A 24,148-nucleotide genomic window follows, 5' to 3' on the forward strand; every position below is an offset into this window, starting at 1 on the left:
ATAAATAAAAATTTGAGCATTTCACTAATATTCTATCCTATTCATATTCATAAAAAAAAAAGAATATAAAGATGGATGGACAACTATTCAAAATATCTATTTTTATTTATAACTCTATAATTTTATATAGCTCTCTATAATTTTTTTTTAAAAATAAATAATTACGTTAATATACTATCAACATGATTTATCATTTATTTAGTAATATTTCAATTTATATCCATATTCATATCTATTATTCCAATATCTCATATCATTAAAACAAATATAAATATAAATTTTTATATCCAACTAACATTCATATTTCAAATAATATCTATATCCATATTTATATTTATCAAATACAATAATTATATAAATATATTAGTATTCAATTATATCTGATCTAATTTCAGCCCGAGTTGGTCCGTCATTGGCCGTTTTAGGGTTGCCAGGGCCATTCTTTCCAGCTACTCCGTCCAATGAAATGGAAGCGATAAGAAAAGGTCCATTACCGCTTTTCTAGGCTGTTTTTGAATATAGAAAAATAAAAAAAAAAAATGGGGATCAGCTACGGACAAAAGTACCACAGGCCCAGGTCCCTTTGGAGACCATCACACCAGTCGTCCTGCAGCATAGAACACCAGCAATCATAAAAAATCCAGCACCGGACCGTTTGCAATCCGGGCATGACTAGATTTTTTTTTTTTTTCTTAAGAAAAAATGCTTTCATTTTTTCATTTTTACTTGTGGAATATTATCCTCTGGCCAAATGATGCTTGTTTTCCAGATATATTCACGCACAATAAGCAGCAACTCTACAACAGCTAATACATCCCAAGCCTGGTAATATCCAGATTCACACTTTTGACACTTCTCACTGTACAGCTAGTTCGTTTGTCATGGATCAAACTTTACAGGCCTGACAGCATATCTTCACGGCAAAAATATGCCCCGGTATTTTACTATGTCCTGCATTTAACCTATCTGTAGAAACCCTTGAGTTCATGCCACAAACAAAGCAATGTATCAGATGCATCATCATCCCAATAATCATTATTAATCCCAGAAATGGACAACAGGGTCTTTAGCCACTCTTCATGAAGGGAGGAAAATTTAGATCTTCCTTCACTGGACTTGAAATTTTCACCAATCATCAATTTCATTCTTTGGCTAGCCTTTGATGCAGTTTCAACAACTTGTTTTCGAATCCCTGCCATCAAAGCAACTTGTAATCCATAGCTCTCTGGGCAAGCTCCTGAAGCAAGCCGGTAGAGAAATACTAGATCTCCATCCCCATCGAAGGAGCATCCAGCTCTAGCCTTGAATGCACAGGCCATGTGCTGCAAGCTTACATGAGGATGAGATGCAAATTCCTTTGTAAGGGGATGGTAGTGCGTGGCAAAAAGCAAACGACAGCGAACCCTTTCCACAAGATGCCGAAGTACCTTGAAAGGAAATTTGTGCATGGAAAAGCATGTCATGGGTTAGACATTGGAATTTTTTTTGCAGAATCAAAACAAATGTTTTGACAAAGATGAAGTCCTCCGAAACAAACAGTAGATTGCAATGCAAGCTATGTTTTTCACCTAAAATAATCCTTTCATATGATCATCCATTGGTTTAGTTAAAAATAAAACTCTGGGGCCTCATACACAGTTTGGGTTGTTATCTGATAAATTGATGCCCTGGCATGTATTTACATGTTGGAAATCTGGAGCTCCATACATCCGCTTAAATTGCCAGCCCAGGGCATCTTCAGTTTCACACCTGCTAGTCCTAGAGCCACCAGAACTTTTGCCTACTTTTATGATTATAAAACATAAACCAAACTAGAAATGTTTACCTGTGACACTATAAAGTGGTCATCCAACCCAAGACCTGACTGAATTATCACCTAACCTACAAATTCAAATCAAGACCCATGAATAACTGAAAAGTGCCTTCATCCCATACAAAGATCCAACTCCAACCAGGTTGCAGTTTGCTGTCAATTTTCACAGGCAAGTCCCAGAACTTTGTACGGAATGAAGTCAGTATTCATGAGAATGCTGGGCAGTATTCGTGTAGGCGGATCACTTTGAGTTGGATCTTTGTCACAACTATAGTACTGCACAGAAAGATCCAATAAATGATGGATCTTCCCGATCTTACTTTGCGAGATGGCATTTTGCACACAGTAACCCGATAGAACATATGCTTAACTAGTAGAAAAGACTGTACTTACAGCATAGGCAATTGCATATCCATCAAAAGTGCTTGTTCCTCTACCAAGTTCGTCAAGCAAGACAAGAGAATCTTGAGTGGCATTTTGAAGTACTGATGCTGTTTCTGCACATTCAACCAAGAAGGTACCTAGAAGAGAGTAAATATTAAAAAGTTGAAAATGATTCTGATCTACAATAAATCGATGTGGAATAAGTCGTTCATGGTGCACTCACTTTCGCCTGACATGATGCGATCGGTTGCACCCAGCCGTGTAAAGATAACATCAGCAGGTGAGAGTGCGCACATTTCACAAGGCACATAGCAACCCAGCTGCCAACGATGACATGTAAGGTAAGTTCAACACCTGCCCTGACCTATAAAATACTTGAAGATTAAATGAACTGAATTCAGTTGTCTAATATCTAACCTGGGCCAGTATAACAGCCAGACATGTGGCACGAAGTAATGTTGATTTTCCACCCATATTTGGTCCAGTCAACAACAGTGCACAAGGATGGTGTCCATCTGAATCTTGACCAAGATAAATGTCATTGGGAACTAGACCATCTTCATTTTCTGCAACAGCATAGGGATGCCATAAACCCTTCATTCGCAGTGTTGGTCCTTTACTGTCTCGGTGTGAATCCATGTGATCTGAATTAGCTGGCAGAAATACAGGCCTACTCATAGAACCATGCGATTGAAATGCAGCTTGAGCAAATGATTGGAGCACATCAATACAGTTCAGTGCATTGATGACTTGTGACCACTCAGTAGCCTTTCCAACAAACAGCTCAACTAGAACAGCTAATGTTTCAGCATCCGAGTCTTTCACATCATGATCCTAGCAGTCATGATAAAATCAATGTACTTAAGCCAAGCATCATGGTATAATCAGTGGGTGGTTCCAGTGATATCAGGTTTTAAGTCACAATGAAGCATACAACACAAAAATGAAGGGCCTATAGAAGTAAGATAAAAGAGTTTTTATATTTAAGAACACTTTCAGATATGACAAACTATTTTTCATCAGTGCACCCATCACAAAATCGGACTAAGCTGTAAAAGAAGGAAACATCAATTTTCATAAAGCATTACTCATTGTTTTACGTTAGATTGCCATTATGCAATCTTTGAATTTGATGGAAGAAGCACTTTTACAAAACTTAAATACTGGTCTATTACAAGACCATTTGTGATATATTACATGCAGTTACAGGTAAGCAAATTCAGAACAGCCATAAGACCATGCTTTAAGTTACATGCAAAAGATTCACAAAAATACAGTAGAAATTTACAGAATTTCGATATGTATTAGCAACATCTCCTATAGTGGAAGACGAGGATAAGAACGCATTCTGGGACGAGGCACAGGAAGTTCAGACAATGGAAGGAGAACCTCACTGGCTCCTCAATCCTTCAGACAACTTATTTCGTAACTGCGCAGTTTGGAACATCCATAATGATATTAGTATTGAAGAACACTACATTGTTAAAACTTAAGATTTGGTTTATAAGTTTATGCCAGCGATCTGTAGACCTCCAAACCAGAGGTAAAAATATGTGAAGTCTTTTAATTGATTCCATGTAACAGAAGAAAAAAAAATGTGGCACGAAGTTCTGTATAGCAAACCTGATACCGTGGAAAATCATCATCCAGAGCTACTTCATACTGGTGAAGTAGTTCATCGAGCTCACTGAGCATTGGAAGATTCACAATTGTCGACAATGATGAGATTTCATGGTTCTTTTTCTGTAGAACACTTAACAAATTTATTCCCACTCGGAGACCTTTGACAAGAGACCCAAATGCTTTGATCTGAATAGGCCACAAAATATGCATGTTGATATTAATAAATCACCTTCTGTCAAGCAAAACAGAACTACCTGCAAAATATTAACTGTTCCCTAAAAATAGAATGTTTTAGTGGTAGAAAGATTATAAGCTCTATTTAGTGAATCAATTCAAGGAAAGCACTATCATAATTACCAATGCACAATTATATGATGCATAGAAAGTATGGCGTAACCTGTTACCTGTCAGATATTTAGCTCGTGCTGACATCAGGGACCGAAAATAAGACCATGCATGTCACACATAGGCAAGACCATACATTTTCTTTACAAAACTAAACAGAAAATTAAATAAGAGAGCACACATTACGGTCATAGCTGCAAATGTGTGTATATACATGGCATTGAAGGGGGATGACAAACTGTTTTACCATCCATTCCTCTTCCAACAAAAAAGTAGCAATCTCATGCCAAAGGAGATAATAATGGGTAAAATTCCTCTTCAAAACTAAACTTTGTGATGACAGACCCAAATTTCAATGTTCTTATCACTTAAAGAAACAATAATGGGTAAACTTCTCCACCAACTCCAATCAGATATGGAAAAAAACAAGGTAATCCATATAGTATATGGATCCTTAAGTTTGCCAAAAAATACTACTGATGCCATAGACTTAGAATTCATTATTTGGTGCATAAGATATCGCACACTTTGAGTTTATCCAAGTATATCCTATATATTATCATTATTTCGTCTCCTATAAAGCATAATCATGTACTATAACTCAGGCATGCCTGATACAAATAGAATGTGCAGATAATATCATACAATTTATACAACCTATAGTATCGCTAATAATAACATTAATACCTATAGAATAGATAGTCTGCCAGCAAACTGATTTTCTTTGACATCTGAAAAATAAATATTATTATTCCAATAGTAATACCATCAATTACTGACCACTTACAACAACCTGATTTGCATTTTAGGAAATACAAACTCCAGAGAACAGGCATTGCTACCACAAGCCCTTCGTTAGGAGGCCAGCTTGACCGTGCAACAGCTTTGCTATATGCAATAGAATAATCAAACAATCAACTACCAAAGTCACCTGAATGTGAAATCAGATATAGGTCAGGCCTACGCAAGTGATACAGGAATACCCCTGCATGCCGAGTGAACACATGATTGATCATAGATTAAGAGACCTCAAGTAAATTCGCAGAACATGTTCAAGTAATTCTTTACAAGAAATTTACAAGCTACTCAGCAGGCTGGATGTAAGGAGAAATAGCATATGGGTAGAAGTGATAGGTCCACTAATTAAGTGTTCTGTGCTCAAGGTGCACACAATCATTTCTGCATGCATCAATATAGTAACTAGTAGCTAGATTTGTCCTGTAGAACAATAAATGAGTTAGAAAAGTATTGGTCCCAGAGTTTTGTTCAAAGAAATCCAAGATTACAAACATTTGAAGTGCTTCATAAAAATTTTAAACAGCACGTTAATTACACCAAAAGAAGGTACATTCAAAACTGTGTTATTTGGACACGTGTCCGGCTTCAAAAATCCATGTCGGGTATGAGTTTGAGTTGGATAAATATCAGACACTTGAATATTTATGAAGCTCTATGATTGCCACTTATAAAGATTATGGGACAGTTGAACTCTTGCAACAATGAGTTTAACCCCCTATTTCCATGTTAGAAATGAGTATTCATTTTTTTTTTAAAGATTGACCAATATAGGTATTAAATTAACTTTGCAAATACTTTTATATCCTTAAGTTTATTACGAAGTATGAATGAGAAACATGTATATTGAAAGACCTTAACAACCAATATCTTCTTAATATTTATTTTTAATGTTTAAACAAATAGTATTAAAGATATAAGTATAATTTAGTAAAAATTATAACTTATTCTATGCATCCCATATCTCCTTTTTTCCCTCGCTCGTTGAGTCCAGCACTTGGATGCATTGGAATCCTACTCTTGCATCTATGTACCAACGAATGTTGCAGGTTAGCTAAAAATGAAGCACTAGTCACAGTCAGTTTCCTCAAATTACTCTATCATGTACCTAGGATTTATTATAATGAGAAAGTAGAAGACAAATGAAGATATTTCTCGGACTACAGCAAGCTAGCTGTAATAGACAGCACAATACCATATTGGCATTCATGTGATACATGCTTGCTGAGAAAACTAATGAAGAATTATGTAAAGCTAACTATGTTGTATAGAAAGTGGGATATGGAGCAGAGAACAATGCCAAGGATTCTACAACCAATTACAAAAAAATATACATTTTTATGCTAATAAAAGATAAGAATTGGTACAAATTAAAATGGCTTGGTGATACACAGTAGATCAGAGTAGCTCATGACATGGACTTTGATAGATGAACAAGAAAAGAGGAGGTAATACAGGCCTAAGATAAAACTTGATGAAGGTAATGCATTTGGACTTTCAGACTTCGAATGATTGGCCTACAATATGTAGAGACTAAGCCCTATCAGTCTGACTTTTGTGGTAATTTCGATGCAGCTGTGCTTGTAATTTAGTGCAGATCCACAAAATATAGCTAGTAGAAAAAATATGGGAATGCGTTCTTAGAAACAGTGTCATTTATACATAGCTGCATCATCCGTAGCTTTGCCTTCATGCGTTGACAGATGCAAATATATATTAGTTTATTATCTTAATTTTAATTTTCTTTTTTGTTATTTTATTATGTAGCCCACTTACCATGAGTAATAGTAAGCCTGGAGTCCTAGCAGATTCCATGGCCAGGTTGACGTTAGGCCAAGTTGTGAAACTATGCTTAATACTTATACCGAGCCTTCTTGCTTCAGAGGCACCTTTTATACCATCCTCTTGCTCAGCTGATATTCTTTATATTTTGCAAGGAATTTCTTTGAAGTTGAGCCCAATAAATAACATCAAATCCTTTATCAAACAGAGGCGATTATCAGAATATTACGCCCATTATTATATACAAGTCCTCATGTCGAAACTATGGAGAAACCAATAAACACTATCCATTCACAGAAAGCAAGATAAAGTTGCACATATAAAAAATGAACATACTGCAAGAACAAACTGTTTATATGCACACATGCAATGATGACTGTAATCAAAAGGCAGCATGCATTCATGAAAATACCATACTAGAACCAAACTAGAGGATGTAAACATGTAAAACATGACACACACAGACAGACAGAGAGAGAGAGAGAGAGAGAATCAACTACCCGTTGTTTCAGTACTCTTTCTCCAACCAAAGGCAAAAGGAGCATAGATGATGAACCAACAGTAGCCTTAACACATCCTAAGAGTCTCTCAAGATCAGGAAGCCTGCGCAGATACTCAGCTATGATGTAGGTTACCCCTGAATCCTTTATTAATCCCTCCACAATATTAAGCCTATCATTGATATCATCAATATTCTTTAGTGGATGGCATATCCACCTTCTTAAAAGCCGTTTACCAGATGCAGTTATGCAGTGATCAAGATATTTATATAATGTGCCTGGATTTGTGAAAAATGAACTTGGTAAGAAAATAGAAAATCTGCACTGCATCTGAAAAAAAAGAGTTTGGCTTTCAAAGCAAAGAAATCAACAGACTAGGAGGTTCAGGTAAAAGTCATGTTCTTACCTGACTGGCCACCATCAACATTATTGCTGAAGATCTCAAGATTCACGAGAGTCTGGCCATCCATCCTTAGGCAACTTTTATATACATGGTATGGCAAAAGTTCTCCATTACGTAGAGCATCATCTAGCTGGTTTGAAACAGGCCAAGCATCAGAAGTTGTGAAAACCAACCTAAGAGCTAGAACAACCAGCCCTTGGAAACAGTGATAATTACATGTTATCCTCTCAAATTTCAATAATTACATATAGTCTCCAATCCAATATATGAAAGTTTCTATATGCATGAACCAAGGTCCGCCGTGCCGACCATACCAACGTACTGATGGATGCCGGTACCGAACCGTTACCACTGGTTCGGCTTGGTTCACGCATACAAAAGTCCCAAAAAAATTTAAAACCGGTACGGTCGGCCGGTTTGGGCCGGTACCAGCCGGTACTAGCATTCCTTGGCATGAACCCATGATTTGACTCTTTGTAAATCCTATAAGCAAATGGTTCATCCTAATCACATCCTAAAACAAGAAATGACACAGCATAAACAACCCTATGACCAGGAAAATGAAAGGAAAATAAGAAGAAGAGATGAAAGCAAGATCACTATTTTCAAGTCTCTTGAGTTCGTCGAACCGTTACGAATTAGGGGGTTTAGGCGTACCAAACCGGATCAGTTGGTAATCACAGTTCAGCCCTTTAGTTCGATCATTTTTAATATATAAAGAGGGCGAGTGGCCTCTCAAAGGCTCCCTCCGCAATCTTTCTCTCTGCAATGCTCACCCTCTCTCTCTACAATCTCTCCCAACAATCTACATCGATGGACCCCGATGCCAACGCCTCTCCCTCGATATATGCCTCCCACCCTCTCCTTCTCCCTCTTCCCCCTCTCACTCTTCCTCTTTCTCCCCTTCATCTTCTCTCCCCCCTGGTTCTCCTCCTTCTAGGGTTAGGGGAAGGTTGGGGTTTCTCCCACTCTCTCCTCTTGTCTTCTCTCAATCTTTCATCTCCGGTACACCTCGGCTTGCAATGGTACATACTGGTATTATACATAACCGGTCGCTGGCTTGTATGAGCCTCGGTACCGGTTTGACGAACCTCCCTTGAGACTAAGGATATGTGTATGCATTAGGATTATCGAAGCACTAGAAGGATAAGGTTTTGCCTCAAAAAAGGGAAAAAGAAAGGGAAAGCAGAAAATAAATCAACTATCAAATATAAAATGTTATCTTTTGAACTACCATAATCTCTTATGGGGTTGCATGTAGGTAAAGAAAGAGGTTACATCTAATGTTGCATTTCTGGAGTCAGTTTAAAAAACTAATCTAGGAAAGTAAATGATAGAAAAGAAATACCACTGTACTCACCATTAGCCTAGATAAATGACCAACAAGTCCACCAAGAGCACAAATAATGAGATCATGGTTCATCAAACAATCAAACGTAGAAGACCATGAATTAGAAGATCCCCTGAAATATCCTTTAGAATGTATCAATTTTCTAACTTCGGAAGCATCCAGAAAGTCTATGCTGGGCATTGCAGGAGTCATTTGCACTTTAGTGGAACCTGCATTGTCATAACATGTTTTCAGGACAATGTTTAATTACCAAAAAACAATACTGTGCATCTGGACTATCTCATTCAGGTTATTGAATTCTTCTCTGCCATCTGTTTCTGACTAAGGCCAAATAGTTCCTCACAAATTCATGCAGGTTTTCATAGGTCTTCCTCTCCTTTTCTCTAACAGACACAGACCCATGCCCATGCTGCCCATCCTGCAGCAGGCATACATTCTCATCGCTGTAGATAACCATTCTCGATTGGCCATCTACAAGTTGACTATTAAGTGGTACAAACATACACCCTTCCACTGATGTCATTATGTACAATCCAGCCCTTCCTAGTTCATCATGCCTTCAGTTCAACATTCAACAAACAAATTAAAGGAATTTTAAATGATATGAAAACCACAAGATAGATCACCTAGCCAACAAAAAAAGCTTATATCCGTTCTATAAGGATTAGAAACAGTGGCTCCTCCACTTTGTGAAGGAGAATGACTTAAAAGCTATTTAATAACAATAAAGTGCTGACTGCTGAGGGGCTTCTTTTTCTAAAATACTTTGATACTATGAATATTTTTCATAAGCTCATGCTGGTACACTGCAGAAGCTCTCTCATCAGTTGCATTTTGGGGAATTGAAGTGAAAAGCAGTAACAACTAGATCTGATAGATAAACTGTATCCCCTTAAATACCGTCAAATGCAAATCATTTGTTAGCTTGACTATTTAAACGTCCAACAAAGCAAAGCACCTTATATAAAATCACAGCTAAGCCAAACAGAGAAAGTAGATAAGTAGATAAATGATACAACCCACAAAAGTAAAGAGTATGCAAAAGCCCGAAAGAGTGTTGCATCCTAAAACATCAAATGACAACCTCACAAAAGATTTCAGCATCGAGTAGATAAATTTGTTCAAGTGATGTGGGTGCCTCTTGATGCTGACAACCACAGCATTATGGCTGAAACTTATCTGGAGATATGTGCTACCAGAAGCATCCATGCTTCAAGTTACAGATGACAGCAGCATGAAAAATGTGATCAATATATTTAACAGGTCATGTAAAGAAGAAAAAACATTTAAAATTCAGAAAGAAATTTCTTTCATAATATTACGGACCTAGGACCACTCTTTGCAAAGTTTCTAACAGGCATGTTCTGAACGAAATGTAAAACAATATTAATCATTTAGGAATTAGGACAATACTTGAAGATACATAAAGCATTCCATGTGTACAAAATATTCACAAATACACGAGATCCGCAAACTAGGAAGGAAAGGAGTCAATGGTAACTAAAGTCAGTTATAAAATAGAGATGACCCAACACAACCAGGCCTGATGGAAGTATTATGAAATGTGGGGAATTAGCCCTGTAATTTACAACCAACAGAAACACAACTTAAAACTGGAACCTGTTATGATAGTCAGGTTTGGTCCAAATACAAGAGTTGAGACCAATTTGGATTGCACTCTGTCGTGTTCGGCTCCAACACACTACAAGCCCACTAGCACCTAGCAGAAAACATCTCAAGAATTTCTCTTTGGAGATGAAAGGCTTGATAGAAACTTATGGATTTTAATTCTCTGCTTCATCATAACTAGTGTCACTATTTAAAAAAGAATAGTTACGTCATTAATTATGTATATTTCAGTGATCACCTGCTGAAGCATATTTTGTCAGCGTCCTGTGGGTTTCTTCAGAGAGTCCTGCAAGTAATGCAAATGATGAGTTTTCAAACCTTGCTCTCCAGCAACCAAAAGAGAACGTTTGTCTTTATACCTGAGCTTTCATGGATAACTTCCCTTGGTGAAACCTGCAAAACTGGACCCATCAATGCAAGTTCATTAGACCAAAGAAAAAAATTATAGGTGAATAACAGAGCTTACTTGCATCAGCAAAGAACCCAAAGCTGCATGAGAATCATCATCAGATACAGAACCCACCCAGAACTTCAAGGCGGCACAATCCAGAAAAGCAAATCCATATATGGTAGAACCATTCACTGAACTCTGCTTTCCCTAAAAATTCAATCATAATAAAACTAAAGATGGTTATGCCAATCAAAAAGAAAAAGAGCTCCTTCTAAACCAAGTTTTGATATTTTGCTTTTGAACTTCTGCGAACACTTTGAGTCAGCACAAGACTACAGGCCATGATAGTGATCGGTAGCAACCATACATGCAAACCTAAACCTACACACATATAAATATATCTAAATGTATGTGTGTGTTGTATGTGTGTATTTCGTGTGGGTTATTGTGATCTTGTGTCGCATAAGATTGAATAAGGAGCATTGAAGTGCTACAAACACTACCAAGGTGTGGTCCAAGATTTACCATCTCGATACTAGACCCCGTACCAGTACCATCATATCACAATATCGGTTTACGGTACAGTACGAGATAGCAAGGTGTACCGAGTGTCGGTACGGTACGAGAGTTCGTACTAATTTTATATTGGTATGGTACGGTATGCCAGATATGGTCCGATATAGAGGTCAACTAATGACCCATGATAGCTAAAATTTAACACTGAAATTGGTAGTCAACAAGTAGAATAAGGGTACAACATTTGGAAGAAAGAACTGGAGCATATAAGGTCCTGCATTCTGAGTTGTAAAAATTCATCTGAGGTTCAAAATGAAAGTGATAAACAACAAGAATCAATTAAAGGGCTCGCCAAAGAGGTGTGCAGTGTACTCTATATAAGAAAAAATCATGGGTGAAACTCAACTACATTTTTTACATGGTGTAATGTCTAATGGGCTCGTGAGGACGTTGTGATTTGTTTTCCTGAAAATTTATCATAAAACTATGCTTGATGCTGTTGTAAGTAAATATGTGAGAATTTGTAATGAAATTTACTGGATTCTGCATTCAACTGTATGGTGATGGAAGAGTTTGTTGCTAGCTTGACGAAAGAACTGTTGGTGGTCTGTATTGTAGTTGGAAGTTGAGAGTATACTTGCAAGAACTCAGTGTACTTCTTACAACCGAGGTTTAGGTTAGGGGTTAGAAAGCACTTGGACCAGGATGGTTTCAAGTTTCAATGGTAAGTCAGGGCTGGAATAGCTTAACCCTTGAATTCAATCATTTTCATACTTGAGGTCTCTAATGATGTATGCTAAGAAGCCTATGTTGAGTTTACTAGTTTCTTGATATAATGTTCCTACTCTTGATATGGTTTTCCTCTTTTCTCATAATTGAAAAAAATGTATACACACAGTTCACTTAGAAAGTCAGTATCATTCGTTTGACTTCCTAAAAGATAAATCATGCATTGCTGAGATTACAAGTTATAGCAAAAGAAATTAAATAAACTTCACTGCATTCCTATCTATAAAACCTATACTTTATGTTATTTGGTGCAATCAAAGTCCGCCGTACCGACCATACCGACATACCGGTAGGCATCGGTACCGAACCGGTATCACGAGTTCGGCTTGGTTTACGCATCCAAAAGTCCTAAAAAAATTTGGAACAAGTACGGGCTGGTTCGAGCCGGTACCGATTTTTAACACCAAACCAGACCGGTCAGAGCCGGTACCGGTTCGATACAGACTGAACCGGCTGGTACAGGTCGTTTCAGCATTCCTTAGTTGCAATCTTTGCTAGACTTCCATGCAATGGCTTTTAGATATGTGCTATCTTTACAACTTCATAATTCTTTGCAATAATCTGTTTTGCCAAATCCAAAAACCATCTGAGGTAGTGTGAGTCAAATTTCAGGTGCAAAAAAAAAATAAATACCTCGCATTTTACTATGTTATCATAATTTGCAGATTGTGCTCATTTTGAACCTTAGTTCCTAGAATCAGGAGTGGGAGAAGGTGCTGGGAAGTGGATACTTAGGAGTACTTTTAGTAAGGAGGTGCCTAGGAAGCAGAAAAATATTCAAGATTCTCATAATATTCTGAAGCAGTTATGCTGCCCATAGGTAGAAGATTTAGGCTACTAAGATTTGAAGCTTTGACAATAATGTTTATTATTTAGCTTAATGCAAATATCCACATCAATTTATTTCTTCCTACTTCTACATGTAAGACTTTCAAATATAGTTAAGCAAGTGTTGAAGATTGATTGTATGAGTCATAAACACCTAACTGTAAGGTTAACCACCCTGCCCACCTACTGGAAATTAGGATCCAATGGCAAAGAATAGGTACATTTCTTTCTTGATGTTGACTAAGCCAAGAATAGGTACCAATTTATAGAGGCCTGACTCAAAGGTGGTCATGGAACATTCCCAAAATTTGTCACTAAGTTGTATCACACTTGCAACCAATATATATAGGAATAAGGCCTCTGCTTAACATCAAATAATACCATACATAGAGAATGAGTTAGATAAACACTTGAGACAGAATTCCATCAGAAACATGTGGGACATCATGTTTGGCAATCTAGAGAGGGGATAAACCACAGAAAAATAAATAGAGATCTGCTTGTACCTTAATTATTATTACTATTACTATTATTACTATCATTATTCTATTACTATTTTTTTTGGTATTAGGGGGTGGGGGTCCTTTCAGTGAAGTTGAAAGAAATTAGAAACATATATAAATAAAGTTTCCTGCCAACAGATAAAGTACCGGGTAAATTGTCAAGTATATTTATAAATAAAGTATATGCTAATGGGAAAAAAAAGAATAGCACCTCTTTCAAGGAAAGAAGGTGAACTGCATCTGGTCCCATGCTGCCATCAGTTATGGTGGATGGTGTTGAAACCTCAACTAATTTTCTTTGGATAACCTGAAAAATTCACATTCGTAGACATATCATAAGATAAGTACAGAAACAGAATGCATATCCATTCCTTCTAAGATCAAGCACAAAAATCATCTGAAAGAACCAGAATTTGAAAAAAAATAGCTTGAAATATAACTCTGACAGACCCCAATGGGCTCGCCAGTTAAACTAGTTTTACAGCCAGAGAGGTGTCAGATTGTAAGTATTCATTCATGACTGCATAATAGAATATAAATTGAATTTCTTACGAGTTACAAGTCATGAAAGGGGTGTAAGCCTTTCTTACAAGTCATAAGATTACAAAATGAGATCTGCATAACTGATGCAGTGAATGATGATTGAACAAGATAAAATGTTCATCTTCCGAGTCCTATTAACCAAGAACAATATGAATATGCTGACTCAACAAATTCACCATTTCCCTTTCAGAAGGTTAGCAAAAGCCATACTTTGAAATGTAATATTTAAATTATCTTGCATAGTTTTTTAGAGTTCCTAGATCAAGAGAAAAAGAGTGGCCCAGTACACGAGGCTCCCGCCATTGTGGGTTTGGGGAGTGTCAGATACATGCAGCTTTATCCCTACGTCCAGCGAGGCTATTTCTATGCTTCAAACCCGTGACCCTCTAGGTCACGATAGAGCAACCTTACTGTTGTGCTAAGGTTCGCCCTATTCCCAGGTCAAGAGACAACCTAGGTACTTAAGGAATCAAGTCATCTGCAAGGTCAGAAATTCTGTAATGAGAATACCCAGCTTGATTCTTGGAACTAAAGATGAGAACTCTCAAGCTTCGGACAATGGATTGCGTTAGTTTCAAGTTGCAACCAATCTAACACCTGCTCCTCATGTTTCAAGACTAGTCCAAGTAGTAAGGTGTTGATTATGAAATGGTGTGAGTGTATATCTAATCCTGAACGCTTTAAGAATTTTTTCTTATGTCGGTGCTGACAAGCTTTATCCAAAAACACCACCACATGGCACGAATTTTCCACTACATTATAATCTTCCTTAATGGACTAATTTACTACTGGTTATCAAAAAAGAACCAAAGAGCCGCAACAATGAAACCTTGCACTGAAGAAGGATGCATCCATAAGCTCATGAAGTACTTACAGAAGCACGCCCTCTAGCTTTAGCTTGGTCTGAGGTCTCAAGTTGCTCCATTCGTCCAACTTTATACCTATGATCACGTTAACAGTTATGAGCAACTGGCAAAGAATAGAACCACTAAGATGCATGAGCTGTAAGGAATACATATACAGAAGGACCAATAAAGAGGCACCTCTCAAAAGAACTCAACTTTGAAGGCTAACTTATGGGTAATTCATTAAGAAAAATTTACTGATACAAACAGGACAGAAAATGATCCAGCTCCATTTCTAGTTGTAAAAATCTTAATCTTCAAGAACATGTCATTTTTATCAGCAGATGATACAGTGAATTTAGAATTTGTAATATGGTATTTTATATGTAGCATCTCTGGAACTCCACTTAGTCATGAAAGCACCAAGTTGGCCATTTTTAATCAGAAACACTAAACCAATTACCTGGAGTCCCCACACTCAGGTACTAGCCATAAACATCAGGCTTTTGGATTTTGGCAGTTAAGCTAAGGCCATGACTCGCCCCAACAAGACCCATCAAAACTCCACCTTCCACCACCCTTCCAAAGTTGTTGAGCATGCCTGCACCACCTCCTGCCACTGCCATAACCACCGATGAATGTGGCATTATCCATCCTCCCACCTAGGATCGGCGGAACCGTCCCAAACCGCCTAGTTCGGGGCATCCCGAGCCATACTGGCGGCAGACCGGGACGGTTCCAGCAACGAAACTGAGACGCCGTCACCGAAGGGAGAGAAGGAAAAGGAAAGAGAAGAAAAGAGAGCGAGCGGGGGAGGGAGGGAGAGGGAGAGAGAGGGCACCCAAGCAAGAGGCGGAGGCGGAGATCGCGGCCGGGTCTCCTGTTTCGTTCGAAACAGAAGTCAAGCCGCTAAAAATTTCGGCAAATCTGAAGTCGGCAAATCGCTTGCCGACATCATTTAAAGTCGCGAAATTTTTTAGCGGCCGGACCCCTGTTTCAAACGAAACAGGGGACCCGGCCGCAGCCTCTGCCTCCTGTTCGAGCGCCGGCCTCCATCGGCCTCCGCCACCCCCCGCCGGCCTCCTCTCTCTCTCTCTTCCTCTCTCCCATGGTTTGCATTCGTCCTCTCCTCTGTCGGTACAGGCCCGGCACGGCACAGCTCGGGCCCGTACCAACTCGTGCCGCCGGAAAACCGGTACGGTGCCCGGTACCAGCACAACAGACCGTGTTCCCACCTACTTAAGCCTGCAGCTGCTGTTAGCAAGCAGCAAGCAACAGAGAGGCTATGACCAAGAGAGACTAGGAGGTTGGCAGACTGGCTTTTCCTTAGTAGATTCCTATGATTTTTTCTTGTTGTTGATTTTGTAATATGATATTATTGCAGAAAGGTCAAATAGAAACCCATCACCTAGCTTTATCAACAAGATAGAAGCAATTTGCCCTAGCCAATGCTAAAAGCTGTAAGCAACACATTTATGCATTATACATACATACATGCATACATATATATCTATGTGCGTATGCATCTACTGCACTATATCGAACTCTGCTTCCCGTTTTAATTAACATTGGACTCGTGACATTACAATGTATTTGTATAGACAGGCATAAACTGCACTATAGTAACTCTGAAAGTTACTGATATCATGATCACCAACCCAAAAGCATATATTTATTATATTTTCTTGCACAGATGCTCTAAATAACAGTGAGATTACAAATGTTAAAAGCAACAAAATCAATGTCCTCACCCACGAGCAATAAGCTTCTGAACAGCATCACCAATCCCAGCCTCGGAAATGCCAACCTGTAAGAATAATAAGAGATTACATGTTCCCAGCAATGAGAAAGATTAATAAAATTAAAGCCACAGTAACAAGAGATTGAAAACCAACTGATAGAACCAACAAAAGAAACCCAAAGATCTAGACATTATTGACTTCTTCAACAATGTCGAGGAAGCCAGCATTAAATATCTCAGAACAAACTCGATTAGAAGAGCTCCAAGACAACATACGTAAGTAAACAGACATAACCTATAAACTTGAAATCACTTAATTGGTGTAGCCATTTCATAACACTAGCCAAGGCATTCTACTTACATTTTACTTTTACATTAGATATAAAAAGACAAAGGTAGAATTTCTACCGTAGAAACATACAGGATTACATTTTCAGACCAAAATGTGCAAACCAATTTACTGACCAGGGGATTTGAATCCACAAAGAGAATCAGATTCCAACATAGAAAGGATGGAATCATGCCATCCAGGAGATTGGCAGCATCATGTTCAAAATTAAGCTTGATGCCAAACTCTATTTCTTGTTGTAAACACTAACCAGTCCCAGTCAAGAAAGCAAGCATGTGTCATATCGTCCTGTGGGCTTACATAGAGAAACCAACCTGTGTATCTTCAGTGGTTGCATATCAACATATATCAACCTAGTATCATGAAGCATTGGATTGTACTGTTGTTTATCAAATAATACATGTAAATAGAGCAGCATGATTTTCTTAAAAGCTAACATTTTAACGTACACACTTTCTGTTATTTCTTTTTCCTCACACAGGTGATTTTGGTGCAAAAGAGTACAACAATAAGTTAATATGGGAAGAAGATGAGCAAACAATACAGAAGAGGAAAACACGGAAGGCTGACATGGACAGAGGTCAGACAGCTATCTGTTTTCACATATAATATAGCACAAGAAACCTTCTTTATCGGATAACATTTTATGAAAACAAAAGAACAAAATCATTTTTCAATACAAAATCATTTCTGGGTTGCACCTTTCCAACCCTCTCTTCACACATGCAAGAGCAGTTTATAACATAGAAGATCAAAAGGAAAATTAGAAACTCATCTCCGTAAACACATGCATCAATTTTCATGATTTGAATTGTGAAAGAAAATTCTAATCCTTTCAAAGTCCAGTTAATTATGTGATGATCTCAAATAAAACCTCTGTATGCGGGGGAAAAAGACACAAAATACATGAAATTCAAACATAATGAACGATCGGCATTAAAAATTTAAGTTTGTTTTCTGTGCTGATGACAAGGTACAGTCGCATATGTTTTCTCTTTGAAGGAACACAATTGTATACATTGTTGACAGTGGTACAGGAAAAGCTGTTAACTCCATGCTTTTGGCTTTGGATGCTTCACCCAAGTCGTGGAATAGCATACCGTCATTGTTTTCATTATATAATGACCAGTGGACATCATTCCAAGAAATGGTTTAACATTACTTAATTTTTGAACAGCCACATCAAAAGATTATTATTCAGTAATGCAGATAAATTTCAGATGATCATCAGCAAGAAACTTGAGAATAAACCAAGAAATATATCAAGTCGAAAGGAGAAAAACTTCGATAGCAAAAAGAAACAAGCAATCTAAGACAAAATTTAACAAGTAACTGTAGTTGAATTCAAATGTACAGAGAAGATAAGACCATTATAACATTATGAGATAAAGTAACAATCAAGATTTTAAAAATCCTATAGGACGAGGTATCCTAGTGTCTCCATGGAACCGGACGCCCCACTGTCCCATCCCGTCCCGTCCCAGCGGCGGTCCCGGTCATGCATCCCGACGGATATCCTCCATCTCTCTCCCCTTCTTTTCTTCCTTCCTTTCTTTTTATTCTTTCTTTCCTCCCTTTCTTTCTTTTTCTTATACCTTCCTTTCTTTCCTTTCCTTTTTCTTTCTTTTTCTTAGCCCTTCCTTTATTTCCTTTTTTCTTCTCTCTTTCATTTCTTCCTTCTTTCCTTCATTTCATTCTTTTCTTCTCCCTTCCTTTATTTCCTTTTTCTTTTTCTTCTTTCCTTTCACTTTTTCCTTTTCTTCAACTTTTCTTCCTTCCTTTCTTTTCTCTTTTTTCTTCTCCCCTTGTGTGGATGGGTTTCGGACTCCCGACCCTATCCTAGTCATGTTTTCACATAGAAATGGAGCGGGACGGCTGGAATGCCCACCGTCCCCCTCAGGACTTAAAACCTTGGAAATAATAAACAAAAAAACTGCTATGAAACTACAAATAGCATAACTAGGCCTATACAACACAAAATAAACATTGCCAGCTTACCTGTCTGCATTTACCTACACCGCTCATAGTCATTTTCCAGTCAAGCTCCCTTTGGCCAATCTCAGCATCTAACTCATACAGCTCATAAAACTTGCCCTAAAATTTAAAAGTAAAAGATTATGTTGCCATTAGAATGTTCTGAGAAACAATGTGCCCTATATATGTGAGCAGATAAGCATGTTAGAAGAACTGCTAGCCTTTCAGAATCGGAAATCATGTACTACGGCAAATGAATAAGCATAGAAAGATATTATGACCAAAGCAAGAAAAAACATAGCCTAGGTGTCGATGAAGTAATGGGATTGTAGAGGCATTAAAAAGGTAAATAGGTACAAAACAGACTTCAGCAAACCTGAAGGTGTCTCAAAAGATGAACAATGTCATCATTGTTTTCTTTTCTTTTCTTTTTTTTTGATTCACGCCCTAACTGAGATAGGACATTTCCTCCAACACCTGCACCTTAATGTTGACATATACACATTGACTATTAAGTTAAACAGGAAAAACCAAACACCTTACTTGGAAAGCAAATATGCAATTATGTAGCGATGATGTATTGGTGCATCAAAGGATCACAGCTGTGCTTGCAAATGTGTAAAAGGACAGCTTCCCTAGAAAATTCTGACAAATCCTTGGGGCATATCTACGAGAGCAGTTCTTTAATAGGTTGATACAGGCAAGTTACTAAATCCAATTATTCTCACAAAAATGTAAAGCAACAGCTACCATAGAATATTCAGACAAATTCTTGTTTACTAGAGTAGCTCTTTAATTGATTGATACAGGCAAGTTATTGAATCTAATTTATTCTCTGCCAAAATTTAACATGAACAACTTAGGTATGTTCATCATGCAGAGTGTCCATCTAATCTTTAAGATGAATACACCCTCGCAAACTACAACTACAAGCATCATATGGTGTTTCCTTCTTTGGCATTGAAACAGCAAGATCAGCAGTAGTTTACTGTAGAAGGAACTCAAAGGTCCAATCTGTTGCTACAGTGAAACCATATAATTATTTTAGCATATAATCCTCTATTTTAAATAGCACAAAGTGCAGCCATCTAAATGAGATACTAAGTTGTATCAAAAAAAAATATGAGATACTAAGCAAAGGCAACTCTAATTAGGATTGCTTTAGCAAATTACAGATTTAGAAAGCATATCTGGTGTAATTGATACAGGAACTTACAACTTTAAAGAAGAGGACAACATCCATGTATCGGCATTTCGCACTCCAATACTGCTTTTGAGATGCTGACATTTTATTTAATGCATCAGGTGGAATATACAGTGTTCTCTTGTCATAAAGTGGGTCATTTGGTCGTCTTCCATTTGCATCTCTAATAGCAGAAGGATTGAGCCACTCAAACTTGCTGGTCAGACTTTCATGAACTTCACCATGAGCCTTTTGTTCAATCACAGAATCTTGAATTGATTTCAACCTTTTGCTAGAAGACAAAAGGAGAGAATCATATTTATTTTCGCTATCACAAGGATCCTCCTGTACCCGCTTTAAACGAGGAACAAGTGGCCGCATAGCTGGGGTTTCTGGCCCCAAGACATCTGCATTCAGTTCAAAATGCAGAGGCTCCATCCCTTTGGAGTCATCTTTAAACACTGAGTAATGATATTTTGAGTGTTCGTAGGTGGGTGTTTCATGTTTCATATATCTATGATCTTCTTCAAGGGTATCAGATTTAAAATGAGAGCTAAGGGAACCACTATCATCTTGGTTCCTGCAAATCACCAGGAAAGAGTTTAGCATAAATTAGTGGTAAGCATAGGCATGTAGAGAGTTTTTTTGCAAACTAAATTTACAAGAGATCCATAAAGGAGCAAGTAGTTCAGTTTCAGTGGTGGGCCAGCACAACCACCTTTCCTGCACTTCTTTTATTTTCTAATCTGTAAGAGTGCAAAATGCTTGCACAAGAAAAGGGTAAAGCATTCCAAGTTAAATCGCAATCACATACCAAAGAAATATAAAATCTCCTTCAGAAAAGAAAAAAAAAGAAACTAATGGTTAGGCAAAAACAGAAACAAGCTGACCAGTAGCTAATAATCTGGTACCAGAATAGGCCCGTGCTACTTTCTGATGGTAAGCATCCACATTCAGATTACAAATTGATTCAGTTAGAGTTAGTACCAGAGGTTTGTTTTAAAATTGTGATTTTAAAATTTGCTAGGTCTTATGCGTTAATCTTTGAGTGTATGGCCCTGCCATATTCACTATTTAATGCAAAAAAAATAATGCAAAAAGAGTACCAACTGGCATCATGGGTACAAAGCAGTAACTATCAGCCAAGATTTCCATGTATCTTGTTTCTCTTAAACTTTATTCAGCCTTCAATCTTCACCGAGATAAACCAATATCTCAGTTCAAGAGTTCATCTTATTATAGGTCGAGATATCAGCTTCAGAAATGTTGTCATTGTCAGAGATGAACTGTTGAACTGAAAAGAATCTGGTCAAAAACCAATATCGTATGTCTGTTTACATATGAAATTTTAACTAAACTATGCAGCAAATCCAGCAAAAAAGAAGAGTCGCATCGAAAAAAGAGAAAAAAAAACAGTTAATGATGATCGTCTATCCTTATTAAATGGAGAAGAAAGATAGCATTTAGCTTTCTTATAGATCATCTTTCCGTAAAGAAAAGCGAAACCCTAATTTCTCCTGGATCCCAACAGAATTGAACACAATAGTAGTGGTGGGTCAAATAAAAACACAGATATGAATTCAAGCAAAAAAACAAAATGTAAATCTATATAAAAACTTGGTGGTTGAAGACATTTAAAAGCGAGACAGGGCTATGGAGGGACCTATTAATATCTCTGCATTCAAATGATCCAACAGTCAGTGGAATGCTGAGGAGACAATGAACTGCTGGATCTCAATTTTGGCTTCAGTTTTAAGCTTGGGCAAGAAACTGAAATAAGGTTCTGGTATCTATTTCCCTGACTTGCTGCAATTGCCTTCACTCCAGAAGCTAGAGTAGCTGAAGTGGAGCAGGAACAGGGTTGGAAACCACGACCTACCCAGGAACCCGCGAAGGACCTTGTAACTGGGTCCTGTTCCTTGTATTCTATGTTAAGAGAGCAGAGCGTAGAGAATCATAGAGATGAAATTCAATGAAAATGGGATAAAAAAAAGGTGAGTTCTCAACTAAGTCAACAAATAATATTATTAACTTCAGAGAAATTAAGTCCATGTTGTTTCAGGCATTTGGAAGATCAAAGCCACTCTCAAATCAGGATCCTCTGCTGGGCTTTACACAAGAACAGACTGCCAACGAAAGACAACCTGTGCCGCATAACTATACTGATTACTGATGAATCCAGGATGAAACTTCTACTCATCTATTCTTTGGCTGCATTTTCACTAAGGTCTATGGACTGAGATCTTACACAGATTCCGAGTCGTAAGCAATCGGACGGATTATATAGAGAGGAATAACGGGATTTTGGGAAATGAAATGAGAGGAGCGGTGAAAAAGCAACTACGCGAGGGGTTTGGTCTCTTATTTCTGATTGGATCTCCAAGAGGAGGTGAAAATCCAGGTGTTGAGAAATGAGAACTCTTGAGAGAGAGGGACCAGCTTCCCTCATCTCCCTTCCCACCATTCCAATCACTCGTTGTCTGTTTTGTATTTATACCTTCCCGTTCTGGGAATGGCTGTAACTTGTAAGTTTTTCTTGTCTTAATGAAACCGATGGGAGATCATCTTTTCTTTAAAAAAATATTAAACTACATCGGAACTTAATTTGTAATCCAAGCAAAAAGATGAGGACAAAAAATCATCAGATGAGCTACGAGAGACGAAAAACAATTAAAAAGGTCCAAAAGGGGATCACGTAAAACCCTAGCTCGGTACAAACATCGTACCCCTTGCTGATGCTTTCCGATCTGTCTTCCCTGGTGAACTTATGCATGATGCTCGAGAATGACCGCGCTGCGTTCTTGTCGTCGTCGTCGGTCGCCGGAACTCCCGCTGAGAGGATCGGGCGGCGCGGCTTCTCCGGCGGAGTGTCTGTTCCTTGGATATCCGGCGAGGGATCTTTCAAGGGTTTCTCCGGTACGGAGAAGCTCCGACGCGGGTCTTGATTTGCCTCCGGCCAGCGATCGAGCATGTCGGCATACGAAGGAGGGCCGCCGGTTGGCTGGTTTTCCGGCGAAGGCTTCTGAAGGAACGAGAGAATGGACTTCTGGCGCTGCATCTCTCTTTTCCCGAGGACGGGGACAAAAAGAGACCAAGAAGCCAGAAGCCCTATATTGAGGTGGAGGGAGATTGAGGGTTTTGGCGGCAAAATATGACGAGATCGACCCGACCATCCCGTAAAATGGACGGTTTAAAGAAGTTCAAGGCCATTGATAGGACTCGAGACACGTGATGGTAGAACGAAATCATGGCCCTCGATCTCCTTAGATGCTGGTTCATCAGCTTGATTTAGTGGAAGTCTTAGCCCACCGTCCGTATTATCCATCTGTTTCTCCATCATTTAGGATTGTACACCTTGCACGTTTCTAGAACAAAAATTATGCGGCCGGATGGAAGCGAAATGCAAAATAATTATCGATAAACGATGAAACCAACTCTGCTTGCATTCTGACTCCACCATACCCTAAGCTCATCCCAAAACACCTGCGCCGACCCAGGCCCAGCTCTAGCACAAGCCAACGGTAGCAATGGAAGAAAAACGGATTGCGGCTAACCTTGACGCTGAAGAGGTCCGATAGAGTCATCCACTAGGCGAAGGACCCGGTTTTTTTTTTTTTTTTGCTTAGGAAAAGAGGAAGGATGAGGAAGGGGCAAGCCTATCCCCGCGTAGCAGCCTCCACCCCGTCAGGAGAACGTTCGATGCGGACAGAACTAACTGTGTGTTGGGCACGCCGACCGTTTTTACTCATATCCTCCTTACCCGTGGTCCAGCTCGATTATCCCTCTGGGCTCCGGCCCGAACCTCCGTGTGAGTATGTCACATCCGGCACCACCGAGGCTATCAGCGGATCAATAAGCCCT

The 24,148-nt window shown here is 38.5% G+C and overlaps 1 protein-coding gene across 3 annotated transcripts; it reads right to left on the minus strand.

Moving 5' to 3' along the window:
• Nucleotides 1–710: 710 nt before the first annotated feature.
• LOC103709742 (DNA mismatch repair protein MSH7) lies at nt 711–23,411 on the minus strand. 3 transcript variants are annotated; one of them, XM_039129229.1, is made up of 17 exons: nt 23,014–23,411; nt 20,321–20,867; nt 19,129–19,224; nt 16,792–16,847; nt 15,070–15,136; nt 13,864–13,959; nt 11,092–11,223; nt 10,985–11,018; nt 10,864–10,911; nt 9,006–9,205; nt 7,649–7,775; nt 7,243–7,520; nt 3,821–4,006; nt 2,615–3,031; nt 2,421–2,517; nt 2,207–2,310; nt 711–1,427 (listed from the first exon to the last, which is right to left on the minus strand). In XM_039129229.1, the coding sequence occupies exons 1-17, from the start codon at nt 23,343–23,345 to the stop codon at nt 963–965; spliced, it is 3,282 nt and encodes a 1,093-aa protein (XP_038985157.1). In that variant the 5' UTR covers nt 23,346–23,411; the 3' UTR covers nt 711–962. The 3 variants fall into 3 exon arrangements, with proteins under 3 accessions (XP_038985157.1, XP_038985156.1, XP_008793457.2); XM_039129228.1 differs by having other exon boundaries at nt 2,207–2,334; nt 11,092–11,214; nt 23,014–23,410; XM_008795235.3 differs by having other exon boundaries at nt 2,207–2,334; nt 23,014–23,409.
• Between the last annotated feature and the right edge of the window lie 737 nt (nt 23,412–24,148).

The sequence above is a fragment of the Phoenix dactylifera genome, chromosome 8, assembly GCF_009389715.1.
Source record: "Phoenix dactylifera cultivar Barhee BC4 chromosome 8, palm_55x_up_171113_PBpolish2nd_filt_p, whole genome shotgun sequence".
In the NCBI taxonomy this organism is placed as follows: domain Eukaryota; kingdom Viridiplantae; phylum Streptophyta; class Magnoliopsida; order Arecales; family Arecaceae; genus Phoenix; species Phoenix dactylifera.